The sequence below is a fragment of the Centroberyx affinis genome, unplaced genomic scaffold (genome assembly GCF_046629955.1).
Source record: "Centroberyx affinis isolate AG114_WGS23_722 - 3 ecotype Tasmania unplaced genomic scaffold, CSIRO-AGI_Caff_v1 ptg000949l_1, whole genome shotgun sequence".
NCBI classification, from domain to species: Eukaryota; Metazoa; Chordata; class Actinopteri; order Beryciformes; family Berycidae; genus Centroberyx; species Centroberyx affinis.
The window spans coordinates 256130-275887 of record NW_027279523.1 but is presented as its reverse complement, the minus strand read 5'-3'; the positions used below and the strand labels follow the sequence as shown (position 1 = coordinate 275887).

At 42.2% G+C, this 19758-nt stretch overlaps 1 protein-coding gene across 3 annotated transcripts in view; it reads left to right on the top strand.

Annotated features, from left to right (window-relative positions):
• The window catches only part of spire1a (spire-type actin nucleation factor 1a), a 36911-nt gene that overhangs the window by 10513 nt on the left and 6640 nt on the right, over positions 1 to 19758 (top strand). For 2 of the 3 annotated variants that reach the window (XM_071522018.1, XM_071522016.1), the window contains exons 3-12: positions 3826 to 4086; positions 7361 to 7486; positions 12009 to 12083; positions 12231 to 12395; positions 13401 to 13487; positions 13863 to 13992; positions 16342 to 16389; positions 17200 to 17357; positions 18036 to 18117; positions 18282 to 18424. In XM_071522018.1, the coding sequence (XP_071378119.1) occupies positions 3826 to 4086; positions 7361 to 7486; positions 12009 to 12083; positions 12231 to 12395; positions 13401 to 13487; positions 13863 to 13992; positions 16342 to 16389; positions 17200 to 17357; positions 18036 to 18117; positions 18282 to 18424 (1275 nt within the window). The remainder of the gene's footprint in view (positions 1 to 3825; positions 4087 to 7360; positions 7487 to 12008; positions 12084 to 12230; positions 12396 to 13400; positions 13488 to 13862; positions 13993 to 16341; positions 16390 to 17199; positions 17358 to 18035; positions 18118 to 18281; positions 18425 to 19758) is intronic. The other variant, XM_071522017.1, reaches the window with a different exon arrangement.

The following is a 19758-nucleotide window of genomic DNA, read 5'->3' as shown; positions in this document are numbered from 1 at the left end:
AGGAAGTCCCATTCCTCCAGTCATTTATTATTTTTTTTTAATTCATTGTGCTTATTGAGAACTATCCCCGGCTATGACATTCAAGATTTTCTATGAAATGCCAGAGTATGAATGTCATCTCCTGGCCTGCAGGAGACAAAGGTTATTCATGAGTGAAGAATTCTCTTCGTATTCGTCATTGATTCCCAAGATTGTGCCTCTGACACCGGTATTGGCTGGAAAAGGTTGACCGAGATTCTCCACGGATTTATGTAAAAACAACTCATTGTTTCCCTTCGAGGAACCTTGATGGGAAGTCAGCCAAAATAGGAAAACATAAACCTTCCTCCTTACCCTGGGCAATGATGTCATGTGCATAATACTGCTCTCAGTCCTGAGTATCAACATTGTTTTGTGTAGTGTGAGAGAAATGTTTGGCTCAGAGGGAGGGTGAATTTTGCCTGGGTGAATGGTGAACTGGACGTAAGGAGCCGAATTTGAGAGGGTGTAATGACTTTTTGTTTTGCACACTGGTTCTGAATATTCGGTATTATATAAATACATAGCAATTTGAGGTAAATTCTCATACTGTTTGACCTCAAAGGTTTCCGCTCATGGTAAGCCTTTCTGAGTAATTCAGCAGAGCATCAGAAGCTGATTTTTGTTTTCTCAGTGAAAACCGTTTTGTTTTTTTTCCATGACACCCACATGACTCATCCCATTGCGCTTCCAAAGACGTGTGTGGAAATGTAGGCGATTTCCTGCGTTAGCTGCAGTTAACCAAGACTTGATCAATGAGGACATACAGGTATTAAGGTGGTTTGCTCCTGCACGCCTAGGGTCACACCTAGGGTCACACCTAGCACCTTCCTACACACTTGAAAGTCTCAGCATAGTTGCCAACAAAGCAGCAGACATGCTGTAAATTGTAGTGGGAACCATCACTGATGCCTGACACACAGCTCGCTCTGCTGTACTGAAACAACGGAGGGTTTATGTGTGCTTTTGGTTTAAATTAGTAGTTTGCTTTCAGTCCGTTTTCAGTGTTTGAAACAGCAGTGGATTTTCTGGCTGCCTTTCCCAAGTGTTTATCCGCATGCTTGGTTTCCTCACACGCACACCCCCCCCCCCCTCCTGCTCTTCAACTTTGCCTCCCTGCCTCATTCCTCTGAGTCACAAGTCTTCAAATGAGATTGTGATGTGTAATTGGAAAGCCACGTTTTTTTTTTTTTTACCTGTTCTTTCCTTCTGTCAGTCTGCAGATGCTTCCATACCTCAGCCCATCTTCTTCCCCATTCCTTCTGACCTAACCTTATAATACAACACAAGGCCAATATTGGTGCTTGATGCGGTTTACAGTGGCCATATAGGAAACTAAAAGATGAAACCTTTGCTGCTGGCAGTTATAATCATTGAGCAGCACAGCAATGTTGGCAACTATGAACTAGCCTATAGTTTAAGAACATGTAAGATATCAATCTTGGTAATTGCCAAGATGTATGATTTTTTTTTTTTTTATTCTTTTTTATCATGTGACCTGTCTACCACTCATGAGTTATGTTTTTAATTTTATACTGTGAAGGTCTCCATGTTCCCAGGCAGGGTTGGCTTGAGTGACCCACTCTCCGGACTGAGCTGTGTTTTTGGCACAGTGGGTCCAAGCTGTGCTTATTTGTGGTTTGCAGCAGTACTCTGGGCTTTTTCTAGCTCGCATAAACCAGATTATTGTACAATGTTTTATTAATGATTATTGAACAGTGAGCTTTACTGTGCTACCTACTGCTGAGCCACTGGAAAATTACATTTTACAAGCTATTTCTGGTTCAACAGAGGTGTTGGCAGGGAAATTGGATTCTTTGCTAAACAATAACTGTTGTCTAGCTGCTCGTGCCTTGACAATATAACAAGTGTTCCACAATAATTGTGTGTATACCTAGTCCAGTGCAACTACTTCCCAACTGCTAAGATTAGGAGTGGAGGTGATACTGTTTCCAGTATGATTATTGAGGCTTAATATTTCAAGCTATTTTGCTTTGTTTCCTACAGACCATGGCTGTATGGCTTTATGCATTTGTGTAAGCACTGATGAGATGCTGTCCAATATAAATCTTTGCATCCATGTAGCCAGTGAGACCCCCTACGCTGACGGTCATTCTGACATCTCCTAGCAGCTCTGCCCCCTAGAGCGCACGTTGGCCTACAGATGGATTATAAGGTTACATAATAAGACACCAAGGAATAGGATTTTTTTTTTTAGCACTGGCGCAGGATTATCAACCAGCATACAGAGATGGCTGATAATTGATAACAGTAGAACTCCCCAGCCCAAAATAAATGATCATTCTGATTTAATGGTTTCAAGTATTGGTATTTTTTTGTACAAACACAATATGGAATGGCACATTTGTCAGTTATGTAATGATTTTTCATCTAATGTGCTAAAGCCAATAAGCCCAAACATGCTCAGTCAACACCCCTCCCTTCAGCGCACCACCCTCCCAGACACCACAACCTGTTCCCTGGCACCTAACTCAAGCGCAGGCAGCCTTGCCCATCCTCACCAGCTTCACCCCCCCTCGCCTCACTGCTCTATTTGGGCACCTCCCTTCGTCAACAGCGTTGCTCCACTCCTTTCTGTATAAAAAGATAATGACTCACAGCTGAAGTTGCAGTACACAGAACATATTGGAGCAACTAGCTGAGGATTTTATTACCTTATCCTAGGCATTTTGCAAATGCTTTGAGGTGTTGCTTTCTGTTGCTGCAATTAGCATGGGCTAAACCTGCAGTGTTGCTTCTGCAATATAGCAAATTAACATAGCTGCTGTTGATCCTAAATATAAGCTAGGCCAGTTAGGGGTGTGTCCACATGCTCGCTGCCTGTTGGTGTAAATGCCTAACATGATAGATATTCCTTTACTTTAAATACGTTAAAGGTCCTCTCCACAATCGAAAATAAGATTTAATGGTACTGTCCCAGAATACCTACTTCCTCATTGACCACTGCTTGAGGCCACTTGCCCCGTGCTTCAGTTGTATTGGCCCTAATAGGAGCCTGATCGTCTTGAGGTTTCTGAAGATTGTGCCAGGTCGTCTGGCCTGTGTTGGGTTTGTTTGCTTGTCTTGGTTCTGAACACCCACGCTGACCTGACCAGTGAGCTCACATTTGGAGCTGCAACAAGCGATCACTTGTTGATCTGATGGCAGTGGTTTGATTGAGTTGTTTGGAGAGGGCATGGCAGAGTAGAGCCTGCTGGAAATGCCACACTGAAAGAACGGCTTTGTCCCGTCTCGGGCTGATGGTAGTTTGAGAGTTTAAGATCAGATGCAGACTTATGATAGATCCGGTCGGAAGAAAAATGGGTCATACCCTAATGAGTGGAATCAGAGATGCAATCATCCCCAGATTATGTTAATAATCATGCTGCAAGGAGGAACATTGTAGCCTCATTTCACATCTGGCTTTAGGACATGAAATATAATTTTGTCTGCTCAGGTGAATGGAGTTAGTTGTGGGCGGAGTTGTTTGTTTAACTGAGACAGGGATGGCATGAAATTGATAGCTGATGAAATGTGTATTGGATGTGGGTTGGAGGATGGAATGTTTTGTTAAAAAAACAACAACAAAAAAAATAGATTAGCTGTGATCATGTTGTTACCCTCGATAATTGCTGTAATTAGGACATGATGTTCATATTTTGTTAATTCTGTCCAATTTGTTTATGTTTCATTTGTTATAACTGTTTAATATTTGAATCCAGGTCTATAAAACTAAAAAAACATCTTATTATTGTGTATTGGAGAATAATGTGAAGTCATCTTATTTGCCCATTTTCCCTTCTGTAGGTGATAGACTCATTGGGCATCATGATCTACAAGGCTCTGGACTATGGCCTCAAGGAGAATGAGGAGCGCGAACTGAGCCCGCCGCTGGAGCACCTGATTGACATGATGACCAACAACGCAGAGACCGAGAGCGACCCCTGTCCCGATGAGGGCTACGAGGCCACCGAGGAAGAGGATGAGGGCGAGGGGGAGGAAGGCCGGGCCTCTGCTACCACCACCAGCGCAGTCAGCAGCATTCGCAGCTATCGAGACATCATCACGGTAGGTTGGTGGGGCATGGGCGTGTACAAAAAGGTGGAAACTGATTTTAAGATGAACACCATGCTCAGCTGAAAGCGATCCATAATTCAAACATTTTGGTTTGAAGGAAGAGGTTTAATGCGCTTCAACCAACTCACAAGGAATAGTAGGTCTGTCTGGTGCTCTCAGAGTAGAGCAATCTTGTATCAGGAGGGACTTCAGAGATATGGTCCAAAGTATGCGTCGAAACGTTAGTCCTGCAATAAAGTTTGTTGCCTTTAATCCGTGTGCTCCAGTATACTTTGGACCATATCTCTGAAGTCCCTCCTGATGCAACATTTTGGTTTGGTCAGTGCAGTTGGCAAAAATGCATAGAACAAAACTGGTAAAACGGGCAGTACAAACTGAGATGCACATGTTCTAATGAATTTAGTGCATTTTTCCTGTGGTCCTATATTGTTGCTTCTGACACGGACGTATCTCCAACTAATTTAGATTCCACCAGTTGCGAGCTATGAGAAATTCCCAGCCTGTGTCTCTGGTAGGAAATGAGAGCTTAGCTTGTCAGACAGTCTCCCTGGGTGCATTGAGTCTGTTTTAATAGAGCAGCGCATCCACACACAGTCATCACTACAGCTCCAAGCAAATCCCCCTGGTAGAGGCCTCCACATTCAAAATTGCCCAAGTAGCTCTGAAATAGGAGACTGATAATTATAGCTGTGTAAACACACTGGTATTTGGGGAATAAGCTTAGAAACTTTCACGGCCTGATCCGTCCATATAATGAACCCGGTGTATAACACAAGTGCTGGGGCTGTTTGCTGCCAGAGTGTGTCTAGCCTGGTTGCTCAGCCCTTAATTCCTGCAACAATCATTCTCTTGAGTGTGTACTATAATATGTGGGTATGACATGGCTAGATTAAATAACAGCACATTCCTGACTGACCTCCTTCCTTCCCATGCACTCTGCTGTTTTGTTGGGCTGAGGTAGATTTGGTGGGTGAGGATTCGGTCAGACTTGAGGGTGACTGAAGATGACAGGACTTGCTAGTGTAAGAGAGGAGAGGAGTAGTGAGATGTTTAATGTGTTGAATGGATTTGGTCATTGCTTTAGTGTAAGGGAGTGAAGTCTGAGCAGTGGCTACACTAGCTGTCATCCTCATATCAAAGCAGTCAATCACAAAGCGGGCCATTGATTTAACACCACTGCTCCAAATTATTATGTCGCTGGCACCAATTGTTAGTTTAATTAACCTGCCTTCACTTTGAATTTTCTTAACCTACTTGAATACTCAGTTCAGTAGTTTATGCTTGATAAAGATCTGTGTATGTAGCAGGAACTGTGGAAACCACCTATGCAGAGGTATTTTAAACATGTTGGTAAACACTCTCATGGCCCCGGTGTCATTTTACGTGTGAATTTCCTTTTGACGACGCACTGGAGGAGGAAGAAGACAACGTGTGCCGAGTCAGACATTCCTGAGGCAAGCCAAGCCCAGCAGGAGGAGATGAAAAATGTCATTTGTCCGGTTCCTTCCTTGTGTTTCTGGAGATAATTTGACAGCTCTGCCATTACTCTGCCAGGCTGCCTTTATTGTCATTGTCATCACAGCAGAATACCACAGGGGTCAGAGCTTTAAATGGTGCATGGGTGATGCTAATCAGCCAAAGGTGCTGCCACTGGATGATCAGGTTCACGCTGTTAAAAGGACCAGTTTCATGTTAGCTGTGCATGGCCTGGCTTTTGTTCTGAATGCAGCCCCGAAGAGTCAGAAAATGTCCTACTATGATTTCAACAGATGGAGAAGGGAAGCCTATAGAGCAGGAGTGGAGGAGGAGTTTGCCTTTCATGCATAGGTGTGCAAGCTATAGTTGTGATGTCTGTGTCTACCCAACCATGTTGTAGGTCTGATACAGAGAGAAATAATTACTTATCAGCATACTGAGATTACAGTTTGAATTCACAACTATAATGCTACAGAAAGTCCCAGTTTTTCACCACATTAAGTCATGTAAGTCCCTCAATCAACAACATCAACAATTTGTTTTCCAAATCTGTCTTATTTTACCAACCCTACAAATTCATTTTTCTAGATTTCATCTTTGCAAATTTGTCAATGACTGTGTTGATAAAGGTTATAAGAGTGAATGGGGGACAGAGAATAGTCGATTATTGTTCATAGTATTTATTTACCAATTTTACTATTATAATAATATAATATTAGTACAGCACCCATTCAAATTCTACTCATGCTACAGAGGCTTTGCAGTTGCAAATGTCCTAGTAACCACAACTGGTGCCATCGTGGAGGTCCAGTGGAGAATTGGCTGTGTGCAAATAATTGCTAAATATATAACAACCAGGCTGGAAAAAGAGAAATACCTGAAAAACATTGTTGTGTGGAGTGCAGATCCACTCAGTAATGCTGTAAGTATGTGAATAGTCTGATATGGCAGCTTTGTTTCCAAATTTATGTTACTGTGATGCAGGAAACTGTCTCCTCTTTAGCCCTCGCCTCTAATCCAAAACACTCTGAGTTGTAGTTTGACAAGAGTCAGCTCAGTTAACCTAACCAGTTGTTTTTTTTAGATCGCTAACTAGCCAGCAGGCATTAGCCATATAGCCAATGTTAGTGTTAACATGCAACTACTAGCCATACTAGCTTTAATAGTTATGTTAAGTAGTGTGCAAATCAGATGTGTTTACAACAAGACAGTGATGGTTAGCTGACCACCAGATATGACGATTAGTTAGCTAACAAGCTGAGATTATCTCAAAACAAAATCCAACAGATTTATCAGTGGCAAAATGATCACTTCCTACTCACAAACAGCACTAAAATTAACTGTGTCTGGTGAATTCTGTTGAGACGTTGAGAAACACAGTCAGCTGTTCACACCATGTTGCCCACGAGCTGAGGACCTCTGATATGGCCATCAGAGGGTGCGTTACGTCACCTGATGAAAGATTTCTATATTCAGACTAAATAATGGAGGGTCAAGCACAAAAAAAGTAAAACTAAACTAAAAAGTAAAAGTTAGTGGTTTATAACAATATGTTTCTCAGAAAGGGGATACCAACCTGAAAATGGTTCAGACATTAGTGGTCATGTGATTTGACCTGTGACCATTACTCAAAATAATTCTTAGAAGCTTGAAGAACCTGGGCCCTACATATGTTTGCAGCAGTTATGCAAGATACTAGTGTATATTGGCCACGTTTAATTGATGATTATTGCATAAGCACCAATATATAACACTGTTCTTTCCTTTTTTTCCCTTTTCCCCTGTACAGCTGTGTTCTTCCCACCTGCCCAGCCCGTCAGATGCCCCCGACCATTACCAGGCTGTGTGTCGTGCCCTCTACGCTGAGACCAGGGAGCTGCGCACCTTCCTGGAGAAGATCAAGAGTGCCAAGGAGGTAAGAGTCTCAGGCATCTGCTAGTCCTTAATACATCTGGTGGGGATCAGTCACATCAAAGGAAGCGTATGCAGTGCCATCTGCTCACCCACCTGAGTCCAAACGTGTCTTCCACAGCAGTTGATATTGCATAACATACATAACAAACATAGCACAACATTAATAAGTGAGTCAGTGACACTTGAAGTAAATCATACATAATTCACGGTCCTTAGATGGGATCATAGAAATAAATGGCTTATGGATTATTCATGAATATTTCTAAATCTGTGTGGTAATACATTTACTACAGGATTAATACTTCACTTATGATGGCAAGTAGCTTAGTTATTTCAGAAATAATATGATTGAGTTTTACACTAACTTTTACTAATTTTGGCCACTGCTTCTCACCCTCACCTTCCTGAAGTCGGTTAATAGTGACCATGAGTCATACTAGGGATGTCAACCGTTAATCGGTTAACCACCGAGAATATTTTTGACCGGTTACGCATGTCGGTCAGGTTAATTTGCATACACACTCGACTCAACTAGCAGTCTGAGCAGGGCTGCCAACTCTCACGCATTGACCGAGAGACTCACACAATTGATACTTTTCACATGCTCTCACGCCACAAGTCCATTTTCTCATGCAGTGAAAAACAAATTCATAACTGATAACGTTGCGCCGAAAAGAGGACACTGACAGCGCATGGACAGACAAGACAGAGCAGCACCGTGCAGCAGCGAGTTATTCAGACCATCGGGGGACAGCAAGAAATATACACAAATCTATTGTAATTTATTCCCATGCATGCTGCTCAGAGTAATCAGGACGTCAGCGTCTCTCCCTCTCCTTTCGCGCCGTTTGCACACAGGCAGGAGTGAGATTGAGTTACTATGGTTACGGAGACGCTCTGTGTCTCTGTCGCTCTGAAACTTTCTCGCGGTTCCCAATAATAGGTTTTTAGGTTAGTATGCCTATGCAAAATGCAACAAATTGTAACAAAGTGAAAGTGATGGGGACAAGTTGGTATGTTGGAAAGTGCAGAGCAGATGTAAGGATACAGTAGAAAGCACCGAGCTCTCTTTTTAGTCCTTTTGCTACTGGACTGGTAAACCCCAGGGATGGCATGTGTAATTGCAGTGTGGAATTAAGATGGTTGAACACGGGTCAGTTAGGCCACCAGGTGTCCCAAATCACACAGACTCTGATTTCGCTATGCCACACTAGGAAACAGATCTGTTCAGCATGAAGGCAACGTTACATAAACATTGTAGTGGCCCCATATTTAAAATGACCCAATGACACTTTCAAAGGCAGCTACACAAGCAAGTCATTAAAGGTGCAATAAGTAACATTTTGCTATCACATAACACAAAATGACCAGTATCTATCTATGCAGGTTTGATAGGGTTGTTTCATCTATATCAATGACGCAATTACTTTATCAGGTGATAAGATTTCTGGCTTTCAGAACTCAATTTTTGACCCATGTTTTGGAGCAAAAAGTGTACTGTGCAATGGCCAAGCAATATGAAACCATTTTACAAGACCAAACACTGTTCCCTCATGATGATGCATATTCCAAGATGATAATGCCCCCATGCACACTGCTAAACAAATTCAATAGAGGTTTTATCAATACCAGGTTGAAGTCAAATGAAGTCCCCAATCACAAGATCTAAACATCATTGAACCCTTATGGGAATATCCAGAGTGCAGGCAGAGGGTTAGGGTTACAGAGGGCTTTAAGTGCTGAATTTTCTAAAAAGAAATATCTTTGTGCAAAGATGATCTTTAGTCATTGTGAGTCAATAGAACAAAGATTTTAGTGCTATGGTAAGATGCTTCTGGGAAAGTAGGTTTTTGACATTAGAGCTATGTCATTTTGTTGTTGTGTTTTCGAAAAGATAAGGATTCCCTAAATAAATCTTTTAGTACTATGGTAAGATGCTTCTGGGAAAGTAGGTTTTTGACATTAGAGCTATGTCATTTTGTTGTTGTGTTTTCGAAAAGATAAGGATTCCCTAAATAAATCTTAGACCTTCTCAGGAGTGTCTACCAATTGTCCAGAGTAACAGACAACTAATTGTAATAAAGGCACAGCAAATTGTTCTGCAAACCGTTTGAATGTTTTGGTTTTGTGTGTCTGAATTTGTCTCTAATGTGTTTCACCTCACCTACAGTTCGCTCATGGGTCGCCCGTCTCCAGAATGACTTTTAAAGATGGGTGTGACAGCTGCGCTGTTGGTTTCCAAAATGCCTGGGGGCAGCATTGTCCTATCACACTTTCAATTTGTGCCTGGCAATGATGATGTAGTACATCCATTTTAATGGCACTACCTTTATTAAATATGTACACAAGCATTTAAAAAAAGGACATCAGTCAAGTGCTTGTACACTCACTAGTACGATTGTGCTTGCCCTGATTGATTTACGTCTGATAAGCAGACAGTGTGTCTGTATGTATGTGTATGTATGTACACACGTTTGCAATAGGTGCTGGCTATGACTGTCGTAGCAAACATGTCTCCTGCATACCGTCTTATGTAATATATGATTCTAAAAGCCAGCGTAGCCTAATTGCTCCAGTGTAAGGAGCTTACAAAGGGAAACACTGGGCTATAGAGGCTGCTTTGCACTCACTGCACCACTGTATGTCACAGGATAATTGCTAATACATAACCATACACATCACCATACAGTACACATACATATGAATGAGGCAACCTGGAAGTTAGTCTCTTTATTTCGCTTTTTTTTTTTCTCTCTCTCTTTTTTTGTCAGTGTGTCAGACTTTTCTCATGGGATTCTCCTGTCTTTTCAGCCAATCTAGAAATAAACTGAATCCCTCATTTAGATGTGAGGGGGTGTGGGTGAGAGACGAGTGAAATGTAACCATGTCTCAAATGGGAATGAATGATGGGTAAGAAGGCGGATGAAGAGAAAGGAGAATATGGTGGTGCACTGGGATATTAGATGAGGAAGGTCAGATCAACGGAGCTAGGAGGAGGCTGAGGAAGAAGGAACGGGGGAGATGCAACACTAGCGATGAATAGATGTGCGGAGGGAACAGAGTAAGAAGAAAAGCCAGTCGGTAGCTGCTCCTTCAGGCTTTCTTCCTTTGATCTGAGAGTCTGACATGGAGAGATAACCAAATCATGTTTGATTCATCTGGCCTAAAACAACTCTTTATTAACCAGGACTGGAATCGGAGACAAGACCTTCCTATATCTGTGTTTGATGGATGAAGGAGTAGAATATGTGGCTGTTTTTGAGAGAGGAAAATAAAAACTAGTGTGAAATCACAATGACAGGGCTTCAGTACTAAACCAAATCAGCTGTAAGGACTAGTGCTTCAAGATTAACTCAGGTACACCTGTCGGAGTATATACCCGTTCACAAAATTCAAAATCTCCACAATGCAACTAACTTGTATTATAATGAAAAAGGATACAAATATAAATAATGTCACAAGGAATGCTGTCCTAAACCTTGCCCCTTTGTCCTGACCCAGTTTGACATTTGAACTAGTCACCCAAAACTTTTCCATAGCTAGCTGGTGAAAGTGCCACAGAGAGGATCTGGCAGAGAGATGGGCATTAAAAGCAGTCATTAGTTGACTATTGAATTTGTTTTTCCCCCTTGGCAAGCTGTCAATATATGATGAAGTGGATACCAGACATGTGAAACAAAAGCCATCGATTAACAAACCCGCCATGACAATATGGGCAGCTTGCCATTGACACCAGTTGTTAGGTTTCACTCATTGCTGTGAATACAATGGTGGCCCTTAATACACATGTTCAATGTCATTACATTATTAAAGGATAAGGCCGGTGTTTTTTAATGCATTGCTTACCGTCAACAAATCCTATGAAAATAACAAAATCAACAATGTGTTTGCTCTACTCCCGTTACTTTCTGACTTCCCACGTACCGTTTTTAGCCGTCAACCCAGAAGTAATTGGCTCCAATTGTAAGCTAAAAACCTTGAAATAGAGCTCAAGACATAGTTTCAATTTTAAAAATCGCTAACTGTTACCACGAAAAGTCAGAGTGTTAGTAGTTATTACCAAATCAAATTCAAATGGGAACAAATTCTTCATTACGCCAGGGACTATTTTCGGTGCTACGGAACTACTTTCCTGAGATCGCAAAGTGTTTACAACCGGCTTATTAAGTTGTTTGAGAAAAAAGTCATCTGGCGCGGTGCATCGTGATGATGAAATATGCTGCCCAGAGCAACGGCATGGCTCTTTGACGTGTATTTAATCGTTTTTTTAATACAATGGAGTTCTATGCCTGCTGGGACATGGCTTCATTGGGCACCGGCTACATGGACGAGATTTGCTGGCAAAACAAAATCATTGCTGATTTTGTTATTTTCATAGGATTTGTTGACGGTAAGCAATGCATTAAAAAAACACCGACCTTATCCTTTAAGCTTCTCACCCCCCCCCACGTTCTTTTCCTTTCCCTGCCTTTGTTTTGTTTCTTTTTCCTGACCCTTCTTCTTCCTCTGGGACGAATGGCTAGAACCTTCGGAAGATGGAAGGTGATGCTCGGGACGAACCGGTTAAAGACCTGAACGAGCTGCAGAATGCAGACTGGGTAAGTAACATCTCAGAAAGTAAACACCACTATGTGTTACAGTCTGAGTCTATGACCATTCATTGGTAACTACATCACTGCAGTACTGGATGTAAGTGTCATAATCGTGACCACAGCAATCATCATGACACAACATTTTTCCCCCAGGCACGCTTCTGGGTGCAGGTGATGCGAGACCTACGGCACGGTGTAAAGCTGAAGAAGGTTCAGGAGCGCCAGTACAACCCGCTGCCCATCGAGTACCAGCTCACGCCGTACGAGATGCTGATGGACGACATCCGCTCCAAACGTTACAAGCTGCGAAAAGTCATGGTGAGGCTGTCACTAACCTGCACAGCCCCAACATAACACATTTATTTATATTTAGCTATTCTCTCTTGTAACTTTCCTACCATTTATCCACTGCTGAAACTGGGCATGAAATTTGGATGTAAATAAAGATTTTACTCCAGATGTATTAGGCAAGTGCTGCACCTTGGAGGAAATACTTCTTCAAAGTATTCTCACAGTTGCATTAAGGTCAAGGTATTGCATATAAGTGTGGCGACCATTAGTATTGGTACCTTTGACCAACTACTCCAGATAACAAGCTCACTTCATTCCTAGTGAGGGTTAGTAAGACGCTAATTTGTTTTGGCCAGTAACCAATGAAAAATTAGTCTTCTTCTGCAGCGATTAGATGTAAAATGATTTATTTGCTCCGAACACACAACACACAACACTTTACTAGATGTTTTCCCAGGCCCAATCATTCGCATCTGTAAAGTCATTTGTTGTGATTAACACATTTTGATCATATTTTCGTCAGTGTACTACCGGACAAGCAGGTACTACAGTGTCTGCTATTCTTGTCAGACAATAGGCAGATGTTCAGCATGCTTTATAGTGTTAGCAATGTTTCATGTAATGCGTTGGACTTAACTGGCACGCAAACATTGTAGGGACATTCCAGTTCACTAGAAGCTTCCTTTTGATTGAAATGCCACAATTAAAACCAGATGTGTCCTGTTTGTGAGATGTGTCACAGCACAACAAACCTTTGTTCCCTGTCCATTCATGGGCTGCATGCAGTTTTATGCTCTCTACAGAAATGTCCTCAGACCTTTGAAACCTATACTTACCTGGTAAGAACACAAAAGGGGCCATACTGATACACAAGGGTGCGCACATGATAAAATGAGTCCAGGAGCCGTTTGTGGTAGTTGCTCTTTCCAGTTTATCAAGACCTCTGAGTCTAGATAGGCTTTTAGAGATCATGAGCCACATCAGAATGACAAGAACTCTAACAAATTGCTTTCTCTACCAATGTCACTGCAGGTGAATGGAGACATCCCTCCTAGGTTAAAGAAGAGTGCCCATGAGGTCATTCTTGAATTCATCAGGTCGAGGCCTCCTCTCAACCCTGTGAGTAATAGACAACACACTGCTGATTAACTGTCAGTACCCACTTTTCCTCACCAGGGCCAATACAGCATCCAGTATACACAGCTGACTCAGAGCAAAACATACATTTGGTTTAGAGGCAAAGAATGATTTAGATCATTTTCATCCATGTTCCAGGCCAGATGAGTAATGTGAGACTTAATGATGCATGCATGCCAATCATCACCATGCCGATAAGCATGCTAGCACAGTGATGGACTTCATTTGTAGAATAGTTAGTTGACTTCATGTGATTAACAAATCACAGACTCATGATGCAGAGGTCTGGGGGAAACCCCTCCCTGGTCTCCTTGGTGATGGCAGACGTGTTGTCACTCATGTGTGTTGTCATGGCAGGTCTCGGCCCGTAAGCTGAAACCTCACCCCCCGCGGCCCCGGAGCCTCCACGAGCGACTGCTGGAGGACATCAAGGCTGAGAGGAAGCTCAGGCCCGTCTCACCCGACATGATCCGCAGAAACCGCCTGGGTGAGACTATGACACACACAACACACACACACACACACACACACACACACACACACACACACACACACACACAGACACACACACTGTGAACACATTGGTATACATGCACAAACAGACATAAAAAAAAAATACCTGTGCAACACTCTCCTGCACACAAATCATACACCTTGGAACCTCCTATTAAAATGATGTGTCAACTCAGAACAGCCCTTTATTGTTTTTAATCCGGCCCAGTGTGGCTGTTTTCCTTCTGCATGGCTGTTCTTCACTAGCAAAACCCCTTAATTGAGGACAAAGCCATTAATAACAACAATAATAATAGTAATAATAATAATAACCTCTATTTGTATAGCACCTTTCATACACAACATGCAGCTCAAAGTGCTTTACATCAATAGAAGGCAGATAAAAGACAGATAAAAAGATAAAATTCATATAAAAGAACAAGCAAAATGCACTGCATTAAAAGAATCAAATCAAGTAAAATAGAAAGAAAAAAGAACACAACAAATACTGCCACTTTAAGGAGTATTTTACATCTCACACTTAAGAGGAATGAATTTATCATACTAAACCGCAGCCTTCATGATTTCTGTAGCGCTGCCCCTCCCTACACAGTTCTACTCATTTGCTCAGAGGTTTCATGGGGTTTAAACAAGGATCATTTTGAGTGCTTGCATAGGGCTTTCAATTGTTTGCTAGACTGGCACCACTAAAGTTCAAACTGTTGTGGTTGATGACAAAAGTTCCTTTTTGGGCTGATGTTTTTTTTTTTGGTTTTAACTGATTTGACATAGCCTAACAGATCAAAGTATGGATCTCTTGTTTCCTTTACATTGCGTAATGCTGCTTTTGCAGGTTGTGTCATTTGCTAAAAACAGTGTATAGGATATAAATAATCTGTTAGGTATGCGGTGGTCATGATTGGCCAATGTTCCTAATCTATAATGTTTCAAAACATTTTAAGGCATTAATAGGATTATGGTAACGGAAAATAATTTTTTCAGTCTATAGTGTACAATGCATCTATACAGAATACACAAGGCGTCTTTTGTTGGGGGAATTAGGAGGGTAACTTGGACCAGTTGTTGCATAATATTACATACAGCAAACTGCTCAGGTTTTCTGTAAAAAGCAAATGCATGTGGTGCAGCATTACACCGCTAAGACTCAGGTTGTTAAGAGCATATACTCATTAGGGAAAATGTATATTTGTGAGGGATATGTTGCATAGATCTGGATGGTTCATTGACTTCATGGATTTCTTTTTCCTTTTCTCCCTTTTGCTTCTGTCTTTTTTTGTTTAACATGGGCATTTCTTTCAGTTATGCGGCCGCTTAGCATGTCTTACAGTTTTGACTCATCAGGTAAAGTTGTTCCTGCTTTACCCATTGTGCGTATTGGTGTATGCGTGTTTCCTTCCTGGCTATTTTTGGTTTTTGCTCCAGCTCCTACCTAATTTAAACACATGCCCCTCTCCTCTTTTCCTTCATGTCATGCTTGTGTTGTGAGAAGCGTGTTTCAGACATGCTACTGCAGCAACACTGTCACACAATGGCTGCTGTGACACAGACACCTACCTGAGGGAAGGATGGGTCGGTGCAGTGCAACTTTAATCCCAGATTGTCGGAAATTGTCCCTCAGTTTTGTTAGGTCTTAACTGAGGTTATTTCAGGGCTAACCAAGAGGTAGAATGAAAATGCATTGCTGCAGAAGAGCAGAAATTCTGTATTTGAGGCATTTTATGAATGTTTTAAGTTGAACAGCATTTGAAATGCTGTAGTTGTAGTAGCTACTCACCAAGGCTGTCTCTTGTCTAGGTGATGAGGGATAGCCATTGAGCCAGAGCCAGTAGGGTGAGATTACAGATCATCACTCTGCCTCCGCAGCCAGCCTGGTCTGCTTGTCGTCCTAATCCGCTCTCACTGTGCCATATGATAAATTACATAACACAGCAGCTTCCCTCACATAGCCTAATAGTCGAATGTCACACTACAGTATTGCCTCTGAATGTAGCACTGCAGTTCACAGGACTGCCATAATGCAGGTGGATGTATGAGAATGACCTTTTGCACTGTGACCCCACTCGTCATCTTCCTCTTCCTCCTTGGTGTCTGAATCCCTCACCTATCCCTAAGTGTTTGCTGTGCTTTCCAGCTATGCACACGTATTTGTGTGTAAATGTAACCCAGAATTACACAGCTTCCCCTCACTTCACACCTGCTGCAACTGAGTGAAGGTGCTCATCGTTGTTGTTTCCCCACTGTAGCACCAGACTGCTGTTAGGGAGGAAAATGTTAATGAGTGTGGGGTCCTATTGAAGGCTATATTCCCTCGATTCCTCTGCAGGCGCAGGGAAAAGCATCAGCACCCCTCAGGATTTGTTCCGCAGCTCAGGTAAAGTACATGAAGTGTTGTCTTGTCGCACCGTGTGTAGGAAGACGTGTGTGCATTTTGATTCACTCGCTGAGTGAACCCAGACTGAGACGTATCATCTTGTTGTCATTTGAATTTATTTCATGAAAAAAAGTCTTGAGTAGTCACCAGATATGTGACACAGATGCCACATTTTACGTTGCTGAACTGAAGACATCAATCTGTAAACAAAATTTTGGAGTAATAATTTGTTTTCTTTAGGCATTAGAAGTAGTGTGGCAGTTGCATATTAGCTTTACTGCTGCATTCTCATTGCGGGTAGAGGAGGTCTGATCTCAGATGGTGTTTGACCATCTAAAACTCAGGTCAACTTGATGTACTTGAACATGTACATGCATATCAAATCTATTTATGTGCAATTCACAAGGAAATGACTACCTGATGGATATTAAAATGGTTAATAACATTGTGCGGCTTTTATTGCTTTGTAATATAATATGTTGAAGTATTGCCAGTCATGTTTGCTTCAATTAGAGGAAATGATTGAGCGGGGAAAAGACTGTTAAATTAGCATATGGCAAGGGCTTATCTCGCTCAACATGTGGTGTGTGGGTACTGTCTCTGCGGTCCTGCATAGTCACAGTACAAAGACGCCCACAGTTTACACAGGAAACATGATGGCCAGCTGTCTAGATAGGGGGGTCGTACATGGGGATTTACGGTTGCGTTGTAATACATCATTGTTCAAAACCAAAACATAGTTAAAAAAATATGTTAAAACCTATTGTCCTCTCCCTGTGATTGACTGACTGCTCCATCTTCCGCCCACAGACATGAACACACCTGATGCTCCCAGGAAGTTGGCTGTCAGCACGCAGTCGCTGGCCAACGGCACCGCGACTCAAGGGGGCGGAGTGCAGCCGCTCAGCCAGAGGAAAAGGCTGCTCAGGGCGCCCACGCTGGCCGAGCTGGACAGCTCAGAGTCTGACGTAAGACTGCAGTCCCAATGTCAATTGTCTGCGCTCAATAAATAACTCTTTATCTGGTAGACTTTCTCTGTCAGTGCACTTGGTGAAAAGGATAAGGGCTTTACACAGCAGCTACATTTACATGCATAAGTAACCTTATGCTATTGTAGTAACCTGGCTATTGGTCGTACTCTGGTTAAGGTCACATCAGGGTTAAGCCGTTTACCTAAACCTTTGCTACCTTGCAATTGAGTATTCCTGTTGCCAGGGAAAAGCACAATTCACAGCATATTCCTGTGCAGCTGTGGCCCTTAGTTGGCCCCTCCCTCTGAATGCAGTAAGATGTTTACATGCCACAGTAACCAGTTTAATATTAGAGTATGTCCGGCATTTTACTCGGGGTTCTCATAATTGGCGTACAAGCTTACCTAGTTTACTCTTAACAGAGTTAGAGTTTACATCAATGACCCAAAACCAGGTTACCTGCATAACCAGGTTAGGAACAGAATTCTCCATTCATGTAAACATAGCCAATGAGGATGCTTAAACTGACTTATCTGACTATAAGATCAAAGACGACCAACCTATTAAAATGCCTTGGGAAAATTTGACTATGCTTTGTCCTGCCATCTGAGTTCCAATGTAGTTTCAAGCCATCAGTATCTTGTGATGCAATGTCTATAATCTTCTGGTTGAAAGGAGGAGGCGACACGGAGCAGTTCCAGCATGTCCACATCTTTGTTGGAGGACACGTCTCCCGAGTCTGTCACAGGGAAGAAGGGTAAGAGCTTACTTTGAATGGATTGCAGTAATACTCTACTCTTTGACAGCTCCAATCATATCTAACTTGTTGACACAAAACCTTTGGTGCCAAGTCTTCATAATGTCCACACCACCCGGCGGTCTTTCCATGCCTTTCTCACCTTTTCCGTCTCATCTCTCTAGCTCCGCCAAAGTTCCTGCCCATCTCCGCCACCCCGCAGCCAGACAAGCGCCAGTCTCCACAGAGGCGACACTCCATCGAGAAGGAGACCCCCACCAGTGTCCGTCCCTTTGTGCCCCCCTCCAAACAGAGCTCCAAGTCTTTGGTAAGTTCACCACTGGGGTTAATTCTATTGGATTTAAGCATCAGGGCCAGCATGAAGGAAGCCTCTAAGCCTGGAGACTCACTAAAAGACTCCTAAAATGCCACCCAACTTTGAAAATGTATGGCATCACAAACTTAATGGAAGATTTCAGATTTTTTTTGTCTCAGTTCCAAATATGCTCACACATGGCAGTTATGTAAGGATGGGGTTTCACACTTCTAATTATCCTGAAATGTCACTGATGTCAGGACCTCTAATCTTGTGGGAATGTAAATCAATGTATCAATATGCACATTAATGGGATGTGACTAAATGGGATGCTGAATATGCCAGAACAATAAGCATATAAGTATGCTATAAGTATGCTAATAATTCAATAATTATGCTTAAAGCATATATTTGAATGAGTTTAGTCTGTGAAATCCCAATCATAAACTTTGGCATCACATAGAATTTGAATGGATGCAACCCATTCAAAACGACCAAACAACATTCGATGTACATTATATCTGTTGAATTTACTGCTGTCCTGTGACTGGTCATTTGTTTGCTGTGAAGTCATTGGCTCTCTGAGTGACCCTATGCTTGTCATTTGATTTTTGTGAGGTTGATGGATGTAATTGAAACCACGGGACAGGCTGCAGAATGATGGAGATGGAGTAGTCCATCCCCACCACTCGTGTGTACAATGGCAGACCACTGGCACCGACCTAGAGGCCCTAGTTCAACCAGAGATCACCCAATCAGGACCAGTGGGCTAAAATCTAAGATAAAATCCTGAGCTTTTTAAATAGTGGCCATTGTCCTCATGTTACTATCGTGACAGAGTGTGGTATTAGCAAGCAACGATCCAGAGGGACAGTCTATGGTGATCAGTCTGCTGGAGACTCTCACTCTTGCCCGCTGCTCAAACTTCACTTTTGAACAATGTTGGACTTATTAATCAAAACAAATACTCTTTACTCACTTCAAAAGTAATATTATTATTATTATTGTTGGGAGTCATTCATTACAGTATTTGTTATATTACTTTTCCATTACACCTCCCAAATTGGCGATTGCATCCTCTCTTACCTTTTAAAAATCAGGATAATTCAACTTCTGTGTAATCAAAAAGCATTCAAGTCCAATGTTGTCATCCTTTTGCTTGATGAAACCAAACAGTAATTGATTTAAGCAGAGGCAGAATTTCTCATGTGTTTTTATACACACACACGTGCTCATACACGTTTTCCGCCTTTCACATAGGAGTTTAGCTTTCCTAATGGCATGTACAGCAAACAGTAAAGCCTTTGTCCTTGGCCTGCAGCTCTCCTTCCCTTCCCTGCCAGTTC